This window comes from Danio rerio, chromosome 5 (assembly GCF_052040795.2).
Source record: "Danio rerio strain M-AB ecotype USA chromosome 5, GRCz13ab, whole genome shotgun sequence".
NCBI classification, from domain to species: domain Eukaryota; kingdom Metazoa; phylum Chordata; class Actinopteri; order Cypriniformes; family Danionidae; genus Danio; species Danio rerio.
Window position 1 is genome coordinate 23332093 of NC_141025.1, and position 21025 is coordinate 23353117.

Genomic DNA, 21025 nt, shown 5'->3' on the forward strand with positions numbered 1-21025 from the left:
ACTTCGCTAAATTACTTTGAAATGTTGTATCGTAATATATTCAATTATTATATTGTTGTTTCATCAGTTTCTATTTAATTGTGTTTATTTCCAATTTTATTTCGACACTCCTGTTATTCAGCAATGTTTGAACTTTACAGTAATTGAATTTTTTTAGATAAGAATTTTTAAATAAGATTTATTGTTTACTAACCCTTTAATTGTCACTTATAAGGGATTTATAAAGCATAAAGAGTCCTTACTTTAGATTATGTCACAAAATTGCATAAAGTTGAGTTAATAAAGCATTTAATAACATACAGAGTAACCATCACTATATGCCTGAAGAATAAAATATACAAATAGTGATTTCAATAGTTTATTAATCATTTACTTACACTTTCTAAATGATTCTAAAAGCCACCAACTACTCTTAAATACCAATGGTTTGTAAATAATGCAATTCTAAATTTAGTAATGAACATATATTAAGTAATAAAGTATGAAATAAAATCATTAATTACATTACAAGTGTGCGTACAAGTCAAAAATACAGCATTGATATCTGTATTTATAAACTGCTTCCTTACGTCAATTAATGTGGAGTTAATGCTTAACAGGTAATGATTTAACTATTTGCTAATGCTTGATAGATGATTTATGGTGTTATTATAGTGTTACCCTAACATTTTTTCTTTATCTCTCTCTCTGCTTGTGCTTTTAAACTTAAGCTCATCAGAAACAAAAGAGAAGTGGTTACGTGCTCTTCATTGGTAAGGAAAAAACTATTTAAAGACTCACACACATATCATAAATACTCTGTTTAAATCGGAAGCATTCCTTCTGTGATACTGCATATTGTGATATTGTTTGACTCCTTTTGTGTTTGTGTAACTTTCTCATTTGTTGCTGTTTGTTTGAAATATCTCATTCTTCAGGCACACCTGCAACGCTAGACAAGGAATCCTGCCAAATGCTATTCTTCTCTATGTCCTGCTAATATGCCAGCCTGATGACAACAGTTCAGCGGTACGCAAGTGCCTGTTGGTCTAATTTGGACCCGAGCCACACCCGGCCCTAGGGAAGCTTAATTCAAGTCTTTGTTTATAAAAGCAGCTTACTTGTACTTAAGCCTGAAGCTTTTCCGTGAGTTGATGGTCAATGTTGTTGTTTGTTTTCATGTTACTGGATGTGAAGACTGTTGCTGTGGCTGTGGATGTGAGCACAACTGCTGAAAATGTGGTTCAGTACATCATACAGCAGTGCAAACTACTAGTAAGTGGTGCCGCTCAGCCTTTGTCATGAGCGCAGTGCATGATACATTAGTCTTTTTAAAGCACCGTCGATCACAAACATCTGGTCCAAAAGAGAGAGGCTCACGCACTTTTTATTGCACCTGTAAGTTGTATTAGTGATGTATTTTGGTGGATATGACTACCAGCACATGTAATGTTGTGGATGCCTTTCTGTTGCTCTTTGATGACCAGTAACTCTACATTGTGCCAAGTTTGTCCACTGGCATTTCCTGTGTTTGATAATAGCCACTTCCTGTTTCCTGTCTCTTTCCAAAACATAATGACCACTTCCTATGTGCAGGGTGAGGTCTCGAACTACCAGCTGTGTGTGAATTATGAAAAAGAAGAGGAAACATACCCCCTCATTGGTAACACATACACGTACATTTACTTATAAATATTCAAATGTGAGCCTAACCCACACTATAAAATGAGTGAGTCTCTATAAAGAGTGTTTTGGGAGATTATGTCATGCTTAGTCATGCTTAGTAGGCCAAATATTTCCCCGAATTTAGATGGGTATGTAGATAGCGCTGTTTGATTAATTGTGTAAGATTTCAATCTCAGTTTAATAACCCACACAGTTTTATTGCTTAATGGCCATGTTTTATCTGTGTTTATTAAATCTTTGAGAGTATAATCAGAGGCAAACATGCAAACTTTAGCTGTGTTAAACATATTATATACACTACTGGTCAAAAGTTTGGGGTCAGTAGGATTTTTATGTTTCAATTTTTCATTGCGAAAAAAATAAATGCCATTTCAGTACAAATAGTTTCATATCATTAGCTTTGTTGTTGTTGTTTTTACAAAAAATAAGAAAAAAAGAAGAAGAGTAAAAAAAGGGAAAAAAAACTAAAAATTATTAATGATGATAATTAAGGGGGAAAATGGAAACGAGTAAATTACAACCAACTGAATAGATTCAACAATCACAATCCAATGTTCAGACACATTGTCAATTTTGAAAGTAAATGTTTACAATTAAACAGTATAAAAGAATAATAGTTAAAAACAAACAAAAATGTATTACTATGAAATAAATAAATTAAAAAGGAAGGAAAGTGCATCTATTAAATGAAAGGCAAGATGTTAAGAGAGATAAAGTAAGTTATAAAACATTGCCACTTTAAAAAAAAAAAAGTTTTTCCTGAGCATCTAACCTTTTCCAACTTTAAAAAATGCATGGTGTCAGTATGGTTTTTGGTTGAAGATTTAAAATTTAAAATTTAAAATTTAAAATTAGCTTCTGCTCACCGAGGCTGCATTTACTCAATCAAAAAATACAGTACAAATTGTAAAATTGAGAAATGTTAGTGCACTACAAAATAACTGATTTAATTTAATTTAATAATTTATTCCAGTGATTTCAATGATGAATTTTTAGCTTCATCCTTTGTCACATTATTCTTCAGAAATCATTCTGTTTATTATTATTATTATTATTATTATTATTATTATTATTGTTGTTGTTGTTGTTGTTGTTGTTGTTGTTGTTGTTAATGGTAATACAGTAGCAAAAATGCAATAATGACTGGAGTAATGATTTCATTTAAAACTACATACAATGAAAAAGCAGTTATTTAAATTTGTAATAAATATTTAACCATTTAACTGTTTTTATTAACATTTAATAAACACCACCTTGATGAACAAAAACATTAAAAAAACATGAAAAAACTAAAAGCTGATTTTTTTTCCTCATATTACATATTGTCGTACTAGTTGGTCACAACTATCCAACTTATCCAACTTATCCAGCAAATTTTTACGCAGCGGATGTCCTTCCAGCCGCAACCTATCTCTGGGAAACATACACACACACTCATACACTACTGACAATTTAGCTTACCCAATTCAGCTGTACCGCATGTCTTTGGACTGTGGGGGAAACCGGAGCACCCGGAGGAAACCCACGCAAAGGCAGGGAGAACATGCAAACTCCACACAGAAACGCCAGCTGAACTGAGGTTCGAACCAGCGACCTTCTTGCTGTGAGGCAACAGCACTACCTACTGCGCCACTGCCTCGCCGCTGATGCTTGTATGATTTTTAAAAATTTCAATGGATATGCTTCACCTCCATTATGTGAGTTTGTGACACACCAAAATAACAATGGTCGAGCAACACAATCTATTACCAGAGGACAGTGCTGTGCAGTTTAGATGTACGACTTTTGAACGGTCAGTCTCTTCAGTAAGAGCCAGTCATTTCTATTCCTATTGATTTAAGAGGTATTACAAATTGTTCAACATTTAATTTTAAAGTTAGGAAAATTGCTACAAGCAAATGGAGTTTGTAATCATGTGTAATTCTTTTCTCTAACTTTTTATGAAATTCTTATATGTTTAATTTTTTTGTCGTATGTATTTTTACTGTTATTGCGTAAAAATGTGTGTTTTGGATTTTAGGTTGCCTTTTAAAATCTGGCAGGGGGCAACAGATAAAAATTAGCCATTGTGGCTAACTCTGGCTTATTATCAGTTTTAACGTTGATTAATGAGCATTGTTCCTGTTTAATAAATACATTTCAAATTTCACCTCTATAAATTGCAGTTCATAGTAAATACAATTCCGTTTAACAGTCTGAAGTGCTCTAGGGTGGAATGTCCCCATTTGCCAAAATGATTAGGTGTCATAAAGTGGCCAGCATAAATGAGTATTTTTACTCATTACATATAGATACATTTGATTAAATTAGTCAGTACCAAAGACAAAACTGTAACTAATTTAACAGTTCACAGTGCAAAGTTCACAGTGCAAAAATTAGTACAGCCCAATGATTTTTAAAGGAAATATTTTAAGTTAACTTTTTATAAAGAGGAAAACTCAAGAGAGGCATAAACATATTACATTTAGTTGAAATGGTCACACTTTATTTTGATGGTCCGTTTGTTTAATTTAAGTTACATTGCATCTACATTACAACTAATTCTCAGTAGATTAAAACTAGACTTTTAGGTTGGGCTTAGGGTTAGTGTAAGTCAACGTGTACTTGCAAAGTTTCTTATAGTTCGTTAAATGTCTGTTGAAGGAGCAGAATCAAAAGATATTAAGTAGACAGTCTACTAATATTTTGATAGACCATCAAAATAAAGTGTTACCATTGAAATTTTGCAGTACGTATTTTTATTTCGCTACACCTCATTATAGAAAATAAATAATAAAGGATTATTATTAAAATAAGAGTACTGAGAAGAAACTGCTGTTTTTGCGTGCAACTTTAATAGCTTGAATAAGATGCCTAAACAAAACGTCAGCAAAAAGTCTAATCTAAGAAAAACTTTTTTTTTTTGAAGCATACTTATGTAAATCATGAGTTAAACGCATCATAGTGTTTTGGTAAAATAACCCCCTGACAAACCTTGCTTTGATTGTTAAAAATTGACAGTTTTGTGAAATCCTTTTTATTTATTATTTTTTTTCAGTGCACCTCTCAGTTGCTGTTATTGCCTAAAAAAGCTTCACCAACTTTAAAAGAACTAGAATTAACTATTAATCTAGTTTCCGCTACAGATGTCATGCATAATGAAGAGAATATTCTTCCACAACCGGGAATGTGAGATATTTCTGTTTAAAATTTTATATTAGGATATATTCTTTTTTACTTAAGACTTAAGATTCTGGTATAACCTTAAGCATTCCCTATGTTCTTGCAAGTGACTTAAATATTTTACCTTTTATTTTGGGTGTACTCAAGTATCACTCAGATATAAATTCGCACTTTTATACACTACTTGTTTTTTATACCAAGAACTGGTTGAACTCCACCAAGGGCGATGATTCAGTCATTAAATATTCTCAGCTATGAACGATGAAACTCTTTTTTTTTTTCTCTCCACACATTGACAGCTCTGTGATGAAAGCCCAGGCATGATAGAAACAAACTTGATTACAACGAGAGTCACAAAACCATGTATAGGATTTTCTCCTGAAATACTGTCTGCATTTGCACAGTCCCCCAGGTCTTATGTATGCAAGTAAGCTTTACTCTACGAGACAACAGGATATGAGAGGCTTCATTTTAAATAACAGAGGTTTAGCTTTAGAAAACTCTGTTGAACTTGAAATCCCTTTGTCTGTCTTGTTTTTTCTCTATATTGCACTGGGCGACCTTGAGACAATTCTGTACAAATGCCAGCTGCAAACATTCACGCACAGTCTGGTCTTTACTGCCTCGATTAATTCAAGGTTCGAGTTGGATTTTCAGCATCAATCCATGGGTCTAAGTCACCTTTAGTTGATTCTACAACACTTTACAATGTAGATAACGTAGGTGGTCAGTGTGCATTGCATTTATGAATAGATTGTGTACTAGTGTCAGCTTTTAAAATGAACGACAGGTTGAAAATGGGTCTGTAATTGGTAGACAAACTAGATGAATCAGCTTCAGGTTTATTTAGGTGATTATATAGATATTTACATTACATATTGTCTACGCTATTGTTGTCTATTGAAAGGAATGCATCGATAGAGCTGCTATTTTTGTGCCAAGTAGCACTCCTTTGAAATTAATGTGGAACCAAGGTCCAGTAGAGGACTGTGGCCATCCAGAGTCAGACCCGGTGGTCAGTATGCAAATATATTTTTTTTAATTACGAAAAGTTTAGTTTTACATCACTTTTCTAAATCGATGGCTAAGTGACTGCACGGGCATTGCTGACAAAAAGCATATGTTTGTGTGCATAGAAATGTATTATCCTCCCCCCTTGTAAATTTGATCTAATCTGTGTTCTGAAACACACACTTCTCTCCTGATTTCACTTCTCATTCTAGCAGAGGGAGCGATTCGTTTGTGAATGAATCTCCGTTATGAACGACTCGTTTACTTAACGGACAATAATACAAGCTTCTAGCACTCCAGCATCTTGTTGTCGTATTCCATTTACATTGTTTGCTGCTTTTATTCAACAAAACTAGCATAAGCCGAGTGTTTAGTGTGAGTTGGTGCTACTTTGGCTTGTGGTGAATGCAGTAAGTGACTGTATTATCATTAATAATGTTATTTGAGCACAGAAGTTTGTAATATACAAAAATTCTTAAATCTAAATCTTACCTATCAAATGTTCTGTTTTTATGCTTTGTTTTCTTTGTTTGCCCATTACTACATCTGTACACTGCGCTTATGCCGAGTTCAGACTGCATGATTTTTAAAGTAGTCGTGTCAGATGTTTTCACACTGCATGACTATCTGGGCTTGCGTTTCGTCGCTGCTTTGTTTACACTGCAAGATGAATCGGCGACAGGGACATTCACATTGCATGACTTTACTATAGGAAGAATCGCTGACAACTTCGTCCAAACTACGTCTCACAGCCGAAAACACATAGTATATCTCTTGTTATTAACTACATAATGAGAAAGAAGCCTTTAACGGGGTAGAAAATGTACATGTTTGCTCACCTGGGTTTAAAGGGAATTAGCCATTTCTCCTCAACGTTAATAATAAACTAATTTCTTTCTGTATGAAACGTCAAACAGACACAGTTGCTCCTGAGTCCTGTCAAACCTCAACTAGTTTTTTCTCTATTTCGTGGGTCCAAATAAACCGAAAAAAAGCGCTTTTAACTTCTCCCCCAGCCTCCCGCTGGTCTGCAGCAGTTAACGTTATACACACATGCACACACAAGTGAAAGCTGCTCTCTCAATGGCTGTAGGTGATCGCTGATGTTATTTTCAGTCAAAACTCACACGGCATGATTTGAATCGCCGACAGCTCCAGATATTTAGCATGCCAAATATCTCACAGGCATCGGCGACTCATTGGCGATTTTCTCAGATCGCATCTTTGAAAGTTCATACTGTGTGATTGTCACTCACGTGCACGAGCAGCAATTTGCCTGTGATTTCAGGCATTTGTCGGCGATTTCTCAAAACCTGTCCGCGAGCCAAAATCGGGGCTAAAATCACGCAGTCTGAATTAGGCATAAGGTCCAGCATCTTCACATTGGCTTTAGTCTTGACTAGTGCGGTTGAATGACATTCGATTACAGCAATTTTTCTATAAGGGTGTACTCACACTAGGCTATACGAACCGTGCCCAGGCACATTTGACCCCCATTTCTCAATTGGTTTGAAAAGTGTGAGTGCTCTTGAATCTGGCTCAGTCATGGTTCAGACACGGCCCATTTCAAAGAGATATGCCAGGGCATGGTTTAGTTGGGCTTTGGCATGGTATGCTTATATTGTAAGAGCAAAGCACGCCTGGGCGCGAAACTGTAGACCAATGTAATTTTTCAGGGACTGTTTCGTATGCATTTATTAATCATTCTTACTTTTCAATATCGTAAACTGTCATAGTTTATTAAAGATACAAACCCCGTTTACATGTGTACCTACACTAGTCTCAAGATTCGGTTAGGATTATCACTGCATTCATTGGGTCTAATTTGATATCTCGGTGCATAATGGTGCATTGATGATGCTTTCAATTAACAATTTGATATTTTACTTAGCAACACAATTCATTCATTCATTTTCTTGTCGGCTTAGTCCCTTTATTAATCTGGGATTGCCACAGCGGAATGAACTGCCAACTTGTCCAGCACTTTTTTTGCTGCAGCGGATGCAATTCCAGCCGCAACGCATCTCTGAGAAATATCCACACACACTCATTCACACACACTCTTACACTATGGACAATTTAGCCTACCCAATTCACCTGTACCGTATGTCTTTGGACTGTGGGTTCTGATGTACTTGCCTGTCAGTGAAAGACTGTCCAGGAAACTCACAGGCAGTAATTTGTGTACAGTTATCTGCTTTTTAAGTAGTTGGAGCTTTCAATTACTAGCTGTCTCCTCCCTTGCCATAGTAAGCTACCGCCCTATAACGTATATGTTATTAATGAGGTAACCGGTTATGATTACTACTGAACCAATACTGAAATGTTTACATCTGCATCACGGTGAAAAAAAGAAGCAATTAATTCTGACACCCCTAAACCCCTCGCTGCGCAACAGCTGCCACCTTTAGCAAACCTCCTAATACCTGCAGCATGATGACTTTCATGAATATTTATGAGCATCATAAGTGGTGGATCTGTTCAGCAAAAGATTTAACTGATTTTGTGTCACTGCATATAAAACGACTTGAAATAATACAAAACAATATAACTAAAGCAATCTCCATTGTATGGAGCAAGAGTGCTTCTCTTCTGTTAAAATGAACTGCCACATCATAGATGATGTAAGCATGCTCAGGCTGGGAAGGCAAAAAATGCAATGTGAGTGCGGGTCGAGGAGGAGGAGGAGTGACAATCTCACCTGAGCATAGACCAAGACAACCGTGCCTAGTGTGAGTACACCCTAAGTGAAGATTGGACAGATCCAGAATCCAGTGAGGTGGGAATAATATTAGTAATCAGTGTCATAGGAAGAGGATCAAGCGGACAGGTGGTGGTTTTTAATTTACGAACACGACACAGTTTTTCATGAGTAAATGGTAAGGTAATTCCTACCCTCAAAAGAGGGCACATACGCAAGCACTTATAGAAAAAGAAATACTGTATGTTGGCAAAAAAAATAAGCACAATAGTATGCTTTTTGGCCCGTGCACTTTTCCTGCAACCCAAGATACCAATTTCCTGTCTCATTTCTTTTCTCTCCCAGGCCATGAGCTCCCATTCTTCATCCTCTATCACTCTTTGAGAAGTCAGCAAGACCATTTGAACATGCCCAGCGAGCCCCTGCAGGAGGCCTTTATTTCTGGCCAGCTGACAGATGCCTCTCCCAAGACTCCTCACTTCACCCTAAAAACCAGAACACATACTCCTAGGGGTGAGTGCACTTTACATCAACAGAGCACACACATGGCCTATTCGGTACAAAAAAATCATTAAAAGCATAGCAAGGGTAGTGCCTTTTCTAAGGGTTTTCTTGACTGTGTGTGGCTGTGTGTCAGGCCAGTGTGACTTTCACTGCATTTTCTCTATTGTGGAGTTCTGTGAAATGGAAATATGTCAAATTGAGCTGTGGTAATCTTATTGGTAGCTGAAGCCTGAATATTTCATCAATTGCAAGGGTCAGGGGACATGTAGAGCTTTGTGACTGATGAAAAGCTTCATTATACCGAGGTTTCTGCTAAGGTCTGTAGGTCTGCAGAGTCAGTGTGCAAGGGCAGAGGGAGCCCTGTATTATCTGTACTTGATGTTTTAATGATGAGCGAGAAGATGGCATTATTAGTATGGCAACAAACAAAAATCTCAAGCATTCATTGCAGGGTGAGTCTATTTAGAATACAGTTTAAAAAGCCCCTGCAATTCTGGATTTGTGTTTTTATATCTGTAATATCTAATATAAAAGCGGCACGGTCGCTCAGAGGGTAGTACTTCAAGCATAAAATTCCAACGTTCGCATTTCTCCCCCACAGTCCAAGGACATGCAGAATAACTAAACTGGATTTTAAAAAGTGCTGTGGTAAGTGTGCTACCTCAGATAAAGCAGAAAATAATATTAAGTGTGTGAGGGAATGAGTGAGTGAGATCTGATATAGTAACATCACAAAGCAAGAGTCCTGTTTTCCAGAATATCAGCAAACAAGCACTGCAAACTTTAGCCGAGACTTACTAGAAATATGTGCCTTAGTTTACATTTTTACAAATTGTAAAAAATGTTGCTCTTGGTACATTTTGTTCACGTTTCAGATAATTAATCCACTAGAGGGTGGTGTCTATTTCTGCAAATTTAAAATACTTTACTTAGGATAGTTTTGTCATACATTTCATTGCATGTCTCTCTTGTACATCTCCTGGAGAAGGCAGGCTGTTGTACAGATACTAATTTACTGAACAGTTCCAAAAATAATAAATTAATAATGATTTAGTTAGATTTCTGATTTAATTAAATAGTAGTTTGTATGTTCCATCAACAAAAAATGAGATGGCTATTCATTTATAAAACATTTATGCATCTCCAATGTGTTGTTTTTGAATGAGTATGCTTTTAAACAAATCGATTATTCTCATTAAGACCTCATTCTATTTTATACCCATCTGTCTACACCTACGCCTACCCCTTTGCCTTTCCCTTGGCCCTTGAAACATAGTCTGAAGGTGTAGGGGTAGAAATATCCTCCTAAGAAACGGGACAGCACTACTACACATGTAACTTCTACAATTGTAAGTAGCGCAGGTTGCGAGTGCTGCAGACAAAGCATTTTTATTCATTAATAAGGAAGTTGAACTTTAAATGCACTGTGAGAGCGTTCTGTATAAAAAAACATCACGTTTTAGACATCACGAACTCCAGCACCAATGCTATTGATACAGTTGTTGCCTAGTAACATAAAAATCAGAACCAAAGGCAGTGAGGTGCATTCACCTTTTGAACTTCTGGGTTTGGCGAGATGCACAAAACTATACTTTGTATTTACAGTGCTCATTTTCATGGATGGTACCACAAGAAAACAACATACTCTTCCAGATATTATGTAAAAAGGGTTTTCACAGCCACCAGACTTTTCTGATAGACTTGCCTATTCTGTCAAGTCATCAGGTTAGGTTACTCCCAGCAGGCACAGAACCTCAATAACCCAACATCGTGGGCACGTTACATTTTTTTTGCAAATGAAAATCGGGTTGACGTCAGAACCTAATGTCAGGCCGACGTCAATGTCCAACGTAAAATCAATTGAATATCATCTTCTAATGATGTTACTGCTTGATGTTGTGTGGACGTTACCACTATGACGTCTATCAAACGTTGGATTTTGGTTGTCATACCTGACAGATAAATGTCAGTATTTGACATCAATATGACGTTGGTTTAAGACATTGGCTTGATGTTGGATTTTGGTCTCTTTCCAACACAAACTAAAATCAACCAATTATCAACATTATTTGACACTGTTAATGGACACCAAAATAACATTGTTGTTAGACACTGGCTAGACATTGAATTTTTTTCACCTGACATCACGACTTAAATCTAACCTAATATTAACATCTTATAATATTGTGTGCCTGCTAAGCTGAATTTAAAATATGTTTTCTAATATTTTGCATCGGCTATGAAGGGACTGTTGTTAGCAAAATTTAGCAGGTTTTTTGTTTAAAAGAGGAATGATCTTTAAAGATCATGACCGTAACACCTTAACACATGTAACAAATCAGATGTTTGTTTATATAAAAAAATCTTATTAATGCACATTTTTTGTATTTGTGCGTCTCCTTGCTCAGTTTTGCAGTTTTGTTGCTGCTGTAGTCAAAAAAAAAAAAAAAAAATCTCATACCCATTCATTTGTAATGTGGTGCTGAAAAATCTCAGTTTGAAGGGCTTTATGGCTGTTCCCCTTACCCATATGCCTCCAAGCTAAAGAGAAAACCCCCTATTCTTTCATGCGAACATGTAAAACGACAGGTAGGGGTAAGGGGAGGAGCTGAGGGCTAGAATTGGGATTGGGTCTTAGTTACTTAAATTATTCAAATACTCAAAATGACTCATTTAGACAAGACTGCCACCTACTGATGCTTTTGCTGTCATGTTAATTAATCAATGACAGGCCTAATCCAGCTTAGATACCAGCGCAAAACACACTTACAACAGCAAAACTATTGTTATTGAATTAATCTCCAAAAACTAAATGTAAATGTTTTTTTTTAGCTATTTGCACTGGCTTGAATACAAAGCATATAGACTAGAGTAGTCATGTAGGTCTTTTAATAAAAACAATGAGTTTAAAAAAAAAACAATGACAGCTTAAGATTTTGTATGTTTCCTTGTTGATTAATAGTACAAATTAAAAAATTATATATAAATTTATTTAATTTTTTTCTTTTAATGAACAAGAAAACATACAAAATCTCAAGCTGCCGTTTATGCTCTAGCTAGTGGCCAACTGATATGCTTGAAACTTTTCATGATTTACCTTGACGGCAGTGCAAAGCGGAATGGGATCTTCTTATCCTTGAATGTTTACAGTGCAGTGAGAGATGTAGGCCTGGAGGAGAACGACAGTAATCTTACACACACAAAGGTTTTCAAGGAGAATGTTGAGTCAGGTGGTTGTCTTCAGGTCTGTGCTTATAGTTGACTTGCGTTTTAGTATTTTAAGAACTATTGAACTCAACATCCATTTTTTTCCTTTATGTGCAACCGAGAAAACTGCATTTCTCACATTCATGTTAAAAAAACCAATCATCATCAGATAAAGCGCTATGGTAAAGGATGTCTTCTTAAATCTGTATATATGTTAATCTGTATTTGTGTTAGATTTATTTTGAAGCTTTGCATTGTCTGATTGAGTGTAGCACTTTGAAACATTAAGATATTTGCACTTTTTTTTGTTTGGAATTTGACATTTCCCTGAAAATGCCATGTGCCCTAAAGATTGTTAACCTTAATTGTAGGTACTAAAAGTGCCTCTTTGTAAAAATTCTCTTAAGCATTAATTAACATACCTACACGCATAAAGGTAATGGCATTTCTCTCTCTGCAAATGTCATGAAATTGTTTCTCAGATTTTTTTCTTCTATTTTTCATAAGTTTCATAAGCAGACATATGATAAGGTCAGCCTAATCTCATGAAAAAACCTAACTATTTTGCATTTTGTCATTTTAGTGGCTAATTCATACAAATACATACAATTTCAGTCTTATGAAAATGTGTGATTTTTAAAAGGAGGCATGACACCAAACCTCATCCCTAAACGCCACTGTTAATGGGCACAGATCAAATCTTACTAAAACATATGAATGAGATTGTCCAAATTAATAAAAATTAGTCTTTAAATCAAAAAGTTACAAATTGGCTTGAGATTGTGTTGGATAAGGTACTGCAAATCCTTAAAGTGGAGAATGATATGTGAAGTCCTATGCAGGTATACCTAACTCCTCTGACCGCAAAAAGTGTTCTAACAAAAGTCGCTAGAGGTCATGGTCTTTAGCCCCTTGTTAGAGCAACCAAATCCCTTACAAGGAATCGCCAGTTCGATCCCAGCTCAGACCGGTTTGGGTGCAGTAGGACCAGCGTGTTACATGTTGGGGCTTATTTCCTTTTGTCTTTTATTTTTGAGCAGTCATAAATCAATAAATGATAAAAACACAATGTTAATGTAGAGGGGAAATTAAAGAAATAACGGCATTTTTTGATTACATAGACAAAAGGTTTTGTTTTTGGGAGAGTAGGATATACAGTACACAAATTAATTGTAGGAGTGTACCAGTGAAGAAGATCAGAGAGGTAATCGATGGCCAGGTTGTGAAGAGCTTTGTAAGTTAATAAAATAATTTTATATTGTACAGGATCAAGAACAGGAATCCAATGCAAGTGAAAGAGAATTGGAGTTATGTGTTCGGAAGCACGCAAGCGGGTGACTATCCTAACTGCTGAGTTCTGGATTAACTGTAATCTGTGAAGTTTGTTAAGAGGGATACCAGATAGAAGGGAATTGCAATAATCAATCCTTTATGGATAGTGAAGGGTCTTGCAATGTCATGTAAGTTCAACAAAGCAGATTGTGAAATATTACTAATATGTAAATTAAACGAAAGCATACCATCTAGTATAACCCCAAGACTTAGCCAATCATTTAGCCTATAATGATAGTAATCGCAGAGTCTGTCTTGTACACACTAAAAAATAAAGGTTCTTTGTTGGTGTAGATTGTTCTTTGAAGAACCTTTATCATCCATGGAACATTTTTATTGTAAAAATGGTTCTTTGCACTTTAAAGTGGTTCTTTACGTGATAGCATGCTTGTGATGATGTTTTACTGAAACATGTGAAGTGCAAAGCTTCATGTAGCCTACATATAAAGTCATTTGTATGCCACGTAAGATATGTACAGTAGCTTACAATTCTGAAAATGATAATTAGATAAAATCCAGTTTATCTGTTGCTTTAGCTGGTGTAACCTTGTTAATTTTATATGACACTGAAGCGCAGGATTTGGAGATGGGGTTTAGCAGAGACACTTTTATGTGGCCAAATGCAAATGGAATGGTTTTCACAAATCAGATACTGTAGCAGTCTGTTCAGATAAAATGCATGAAACGACATGTTGTAAACAGTCCCTTAGATGCCTAGTTATTGGTGTAAATCTAGCACCTGATGGTAATTTCCTTAATTATTTGACTAACCCTTTTTAAAGGGATAGTTCCCCCAAAACATCAACATTTTCCTTTACCATTTACTCTCCTTCAATTGTTTACAAAACTGCTTGACTTTCTTTCTTCTTCTGAACATACATAGAACATGTTTGAAGAATGTTCAAAATTTACTATGGAAGTCAATGGTTACAGGTTTTGAACATTCTTCAAACTATCTTCTTTTGTGTTCAGTAGAAGAAAGAAGGTGAAGCAGGTTGAGATAAGTGAAGTTTGAGTGAATGATAGAATTTTTATTTTGGAGTGAACTGTCCCATTAACTGGTGGCCCAGGTATTTACTAATTTTCCAAAATGTTGAGCAGTACAGAAGTGGCAGGAACCTTCCGACAGCAGGTTGTCCATATGAAGACCAAAAGAAAAGGAGAAAAAGTAAAGCCATTCAACAACACTTTGAATAACGTCCCAAGGGTGCAATTATTTCTGCTATTATATTCTTGCTATTTTTCTTTTTTTTTTTAGACATAAATGTGCAAAGGTTTCCAACTAATATCTGTCATATTGTCATGATTGTTTTTTTAAGGAAATAATAGGTGAATCCATTTTAGGATAAGGCTGTAGTATCAAACATTATGCTATTATAAAATTAAAAACATGAGGGAAATTTACAGCACACTCAGTCCAACTGAGGGACATTTATTTTTACATTATTTGTAGTGCGACTTGATTTGATGTGATTTATTTCTGAACTTCACTAAAGTGAGGATGCCTTGTAATCAAAGCACAGTGTACTAGCTAAGAAAAAAGTGGACTTACCCAATGGCACTGCAAGAAAATTAGGGACATCAAAGAATTTTATCAGACATATTGGTTTAAGCTAAATAGATGAGACTTGAGAAGCCTAAGTGGTAGAATTTTAAGGAATTTAATAGAAGATGGACACAATTTTCTTTTTGTTTGCATAATTCAACAAGAGATTTATTTTACGTAACAGTGTTTTCTTCCAGTAATGCAATGATTAGTCTATTGTGTATGATTGACAGGTGCGTTGCTGAAACACAAAAGAAAGAGGTCTCTGATTGATTGGGCTTTGAGAAGAGGACATTACAATCAGTCCGATGGTCAAACTGCCTCTCACAAGCTATTCGGACAGTCTCTTTCCTCCATCTGTTCTGATGGAAATTTGCCTAAGCCAATCATGGTAAGGATTGCATTGGCTCCAGACCTTCTTGTTTTAGTCTAAACAAGACACACACACTAATGTTTTAATACATCAAAGTATTTCTGTCATCATTCACTTGTTCAAACCTCACCAGTTTCTTTCCTCTATTGAGCACAAAGGAAAATATAATGCAGAATGATGAAAACTGCTAGCCGTTGACTTCCCCAGAGGTTTATTTGTTCCTACTATGTGTGTAGGTGTCTATTTTCTGTCAGCATTCTTCAGAATATCTTCATTTGTGTTAACCAGAAGATCTAAATTCATTAAAGTTTAGAAGCACTTGACTTGAGTTTGAGTTAACATTGAAAAAGTGTTTAAATATGGGTTAAATATCACTTTAATTCAAGCATGGCATATCGTGTACATGGTGTAAAATCTGATCTAAAATAGAAGCCAGTTTGTTCAAAGCTTTATAAAAAATATGTAGATAATTTTGGAACCTCTGTTCTTATAGCATCATAAATATGTTGGCTATATAATTAATATCAGCTGCCAGTGCAGAGCATAGCTGGTTTCATATTTGACCCTTTCAAGATGGGGTCGAATGCTTAATGGCTTATTCCCCAGCGAGAACCACTATCAAAGGTGGTTACAGTTGCATCATAAATTGGTCATTATTATTCTGTTTTAAAATTATCATTAATTTCATGGTCACGTTGCTCAACACAAGTCAAGTTGAGCATCTGTCTATTACAGGCTTAATCATTTTGTCCGTGTGTGTGTGAACGTAGGAACTGCTTTATCTGCTGTTCTGCGAGGGTCCAGAAACCTGTGGAATCTTCCGTCGTTCAGCAAATGCCAAAAACTGTAGGATCCTGAAGGAAAGAATGAATTCTGGCCAAAGTATTTCAATGCATGAGCAATCAGTATTCGTCTCTGCATCTCTAATTACAGTGAGAACACAATCCTTTCAGCTACATGGTGATACACTCTGTAGAAAATTTCACACAGATTGTTTCTTATCTTCACTCGTGAGCTTCTTATAAGTTCAGTGGTTTGAGAATACTCTGTGCCTACAGCATGTTGAAAAATGTATTCATTAGGCTTTTCATTCTTTATTAAATTACGTGCATAGGAATTCTTGCGAAAGCTGCCTGGTGGTGTTTTGTGCTGTGAATTATATGAGGACTGGATGGAAGTGCTGCAGACTGAAGATCAACAGGAAAGGCTTAACAGAGTCAGAAGGTGAGAACAGTACCCAAATGTACACATCTACATATGTTTGTACATACAAGCACACTATATAGTGAGGGAAATAAACATTTAACAAGTCACCTTTTTTTTCATATTTCTAAATGTGCTGTTGACTTTTTCACCAGATGTTGGTAACAACCAAAGAAATCCATATACATTATGCAAAGAACACAACATTAATTAGTTTACAAATGAAGTTATGTGTTATAAAAAAACGACACTGGAAAAAAGTATTGAACACATGAAGAAAGGGAGGTGTAAAAAGGCATTGAAAGCCCAGACAGCAGCTGAAATCTCTCAGTAGTTATTCAGCAACTCTCTGCCTTTGTTAGTATAAATTAATATTCACTGCTTCAGGATATGATCGCCCTGATTTTATAGTTTGCAAAGTTAAAATATAAAGAAATGAACAGTCATTTAATGCTACATTTGTCATTCGTAATTTAATATACACACATCCAATTTCTTATATCAATATAAAGATAATCATGTTTATATAAGCACTAAATGAGGAGGACTTCTCTTCAATCCCCGGGTCTGAATGCAGACACAGTGAATAGCAGTGCACCAGGTCTCTTGGGCTGTCTATTCCAACCTTAAACCCAGTGGTAATATGTATGATTTTAAACATAGGCAAACACAGACTCATGAATAATTAAGAAGAAGGGTCTTCTTCTAAGACAACTCCGCTATGAATAACAATGAGAAACTGACGTGCCATCACTCGACAAGCAGATTTGTGCTACGTAACTGATTTTGATCGCACCCCAAAAATTATTTTAAATGAAGATGAAATTAGCTGACAAAAGCTCAAAGTTATCCAGTTTTCACCACAATTAAAGCTGACAGGTACTAACTTTGTCCTAACTGATGCTCAACACTTTTTTTTTTTTTTTCAAAAAGTGCTCAAGGGTGTCTTGAACCTAGGAGCTGCCATCAACAAAAAAGCCTTTTATATAAAGTATTAAATACATTTCAGTAGTTCAGTACTTTCTCCTTGTGTCATTCCATTGTTATTAAACATAACAATTTTGTTTTGTTTCGTTATATCTTAAAGTCTGTTTGGGTTTTTTTCTTTATTCTCAGGACATGTTGAATCCCCCCAACCACCCCCCCCCCTCCCCGCGCCAACACACACACACACACACACACTGTATGTATAAAGCTTTTATTAAAATAATGTTTTTATAGAACTCCAAAGAATATATAACATCTTTTGTAACGGCACAAGCCACAGTGCCAGGACTAATTAAATTATTTATCCATAAAAAAAGAGCACAGTAATTAGCATAGTATTTTCTTATTTTTATATTTGAATTCAATTGAATTGCTTTTTATATGACCTAGTGCGGTCCTTGAAACAGTGTTCAAATGAAACCAAGTGAAAGCAACCGTGCAACTTTTGTGTGTGTAGCTAGAGTATGATATATGCAAACATCTGTCCAGAGACAACAAATAAAAATGCCTTCTGGCCAATTCTGGTGCATTTGCAGCAATACTAATTAAAGTACACTGTCCCTGCCAAATAAACAAATAAAATAAATGATAACTTTGCAGTAACTGCCATCATACAAATACACCTACTGTACTCATAGGTTTAAAATTCTACATATAAAATAGCAAAATCGCATATTTTCTTGATTATATAAAATGTACAAATAGATACTTTGTGTACTCACTGAGGATAACACCATATTTAAAACACATTAAACAGTGCAAGTAGTTGATCTGTCAGCAGCACATGCATCTACCTGATGAGGCGAAGATGTAGTTTACGATTAAGCTTTGAACTAAAGTGTTAATTATAACTTGTGAGTTATTGAAGAGAGTTAATGTGTTGATCAACTGAAAGAACATCAAAGTGTTATTAAATGTTTCTTGGGAGCACAGCAGCATTAATGCTCAGCTGGAGCACTTTAATTGATATGATAATTTTCAGGTCCATCTGAATCCTGACTGAATTCTGTTGATTTGAACTGGGGCTTTTTTTATTAATGTCTTCATGCCTTCAATGTTTATAGTCTGTGCTTGCTTAGAGGACATTTAAAGCTGTTTTTTCCTAGTATTTGAAAACAATTTAACATAGAAGGGTCAACTCTTATTAAAAGTTTGTAAGTCCAGGATATCCGCAGGGTCTTAAAAAGTTATAAAATGTCTTAAATCGCAAAAGCTAAATTTTATGCACTAAAAAGTGTTAAATCTACTGAAATACAGTGCATCCAGAAAGTGTTTATAGCGCTTCACTTTTTCCACATTTTTTTTTATAAAAAAAAAAAAGAAAGCCTGAAAAAAATCACTTGTACATCAGTATTAACAGCCTTTGCTCGATACTTTGTTGATGCACCTTTGGCAGCAATTGCAGCCTCAAGTCTTTTTGATTATTCAAGCTTGGTACACCTGTCTTTAGGAATTTTTTGTCCATTTCTCTTTGCAGCACCTCTCAAGCTCTATCAGGTTGAATGGGAGGCGACAGTGTACAGCCATTTTCAGATTTCTCCAGAGATGTTCAATATGATTTAGGTCTGGGCTCTGGCTGAGCCACTCAAGGACATTCACAGAGTTGTTGTGAAGCCACTTGATATTTTAGTGGTATGCTTTAGGTAGTTGTCCTGCTGGAAGATGAACCGTTGATCCAGTCTTAGGTTAAGAGCACTCCGAAGCAGGTTTTCATTCAGGATGTCTCTATACATTGCTGCATTCATCTTTCCCTCTATCCTGACTAGTCTTCCAGTACTTGCTACTAAAAAACATCCTCAAAGCATGATGCTGCCACCACAATGCTTCACTGTAGGAATGGTATTACCCTGGTTATTCCAAAGAGTTTCATTTTAGTTTCATCAGACCAGAGAATTTAGTTTTTCATGGTCTGAGAGTCCTTCAGATGCTTTTTAGCAACCATACAGGCCTGATTGGTGGATTGCTGCACTTCTGTAAGTTTCTCCACTGTCCACAGAAGAACGCTGGAGCTTATACAGAGTGACCATCGGGTTATTGATCACCTCCCTGACTAAGGCCCTTCTCCCCCTATCACTCAGCTTAAATAAAAGTGAAGCACTATGAATACTTCTTGATGCTCTGTATAACATGGACATAATTTATTACTCAAAGATTTATTGAATTTGATTTTTTAACTTTAAAAAACAGATTCATCTTATCATTCATTTTATTATTAACTGGGTTTGTATTTATCATCAAAATGTACATTAATTTAGTGAGAGAATTTAGTGTTTAGTAAAACTGAAAAAGAAAACAGCATTAATATATGGATAGTTTGCCTGGGGGTGCTAAACAAACAAAGAGTATTATTCAAAAAATTATTACAGATATTCTGGTCTCATGAGATGTTGCTAGTCGGGCAGTTAGCTGGAGGCGAAGTAATAATATAATATGTGTTCTGCTGTGCAGGTTTTTTACATTTGATGTACTGTTTGATGTACTTGTGAAACCATATCTCAGTGCATAATCTACATAATATGTATAAAGTGCATAATCTCAGTGCAGTTGCTTACTATTTAAAAAAAATCTGTGGTTATCAATATCAGTCCTGGAGACCCACAGCTGTGCACATTTTGTAAGCTTATCTTATCTGTCACACGTTTCAGTTGATGGAGCTCTCAAGTAATGAGCTGGTGAACTGAATCTCTCTATATCTCTCTGTGTGTATGTATTTATTACAGGAATGCATTCCTCATATCTACTAGAGGACAGACAAACAGCACTAACAGAAAAAAGTATTTGTTTTGTGATTCTGCTTAGCAGGTTGCATTCGACTGCCTGTGTAAAAACTGTATTGTTTTTTTGCCTTTGTTTAGTTTGCTCACACAGCTGCCGGAGGAGAATGTTACCTTGCTGTGCCACTTGTTTGGAGTGCTGCACAGAATACACACTCACTCTGAGGTAAATCAGATGACAGCAACAAACTTGGCCCTTTGCATTGCACCTAATATGCTCTGGAGGTCTTCCCAAGTCAGCCCAGAGAAGGAGGGACAAGGCGTTTTGCAGGTAACATTTCAGCATCTGCTTCTTTCAATATTCCTTTTTAGGTAACCTAACATTTTACATCAACATATTTAATAAAGGTTTTTAAATATTCCAAATGTTTAAAATTTTTTTCCAGCTGACAAGTTTAAATGACACTTTTAAGGGGTACACAAACATTTTCGTATGAAGGGCCAATAACCAAATATCATTGAGAGCCATGGGCTGAATGTAAATATATAAAACAATTTTACATTAAAGTTGTCATGGTTAATTTCCTAATTATTCAGAGTGTTTCAAAATAAACAGAAAA

General features: G+C 35.6%; 1 protein-coding gene and 1 long non-coding RNA gene across 11 annotated transcripts in view; both read left to right on the forward strand.

Moving 5' to 3' along the window:
• LOC147843941 (uncharacterized) overlaps positions 1 to 21025 on the forward strand; it is a 560137-nt gene that overhangs the window by 237456 nt on the left and 301656 nt on the right. The window lies entirely within an intron of this gene.
• arhgap20b (Rho GTPase activating protein 20b) overlaps positions 1 to 21025 on the forward strand; it is a 100535-nt gene that overhangs the window by 57774 nt on the left and 21736 nt on the right. For 7 of the 10 annotated variants that reach the window (XM_087253433.1, XM_087253437.1, XM_087253435.1 and 4 more), the window contains 9 exons: positions 711 to 752; positions 918 to 1008; positions 1177 to 1254; positions 1576 to 1642; positions 8885 to 9052; positions 15362 to 15519; positions 16272 to 16433; positions 16616 to 16725; positions 20547 to 20736. In XM_087253433.1, coding sequence (XP_087109559.1) covers positions 711 to 752; positions 918 to 1008; positions 1177 to 1254; positions 1576 to 1642; positions 8885 to 9052; positions 15362 to 15519; positions 16272 to 16433; positions 16616 to 16725; positions 20547 to 20736 — 1066 coding nt within the window. The remainder of the gene's footprint in view (positions 1 to 710; positions 753 to 917; positions 1009 to 1176; positions 1255 to 1575; positions 1643 to 8884; positions 9053 to 15361; positions 15520 to 16271; positions 16434 to 16615; positions 16726 to 20546; positions 20737 to 21025) is intronic. The other 3 variants (XM_087253439.1, XM_087253440.1, XM_087253441.1) reach the window with 1 other exon arrangement.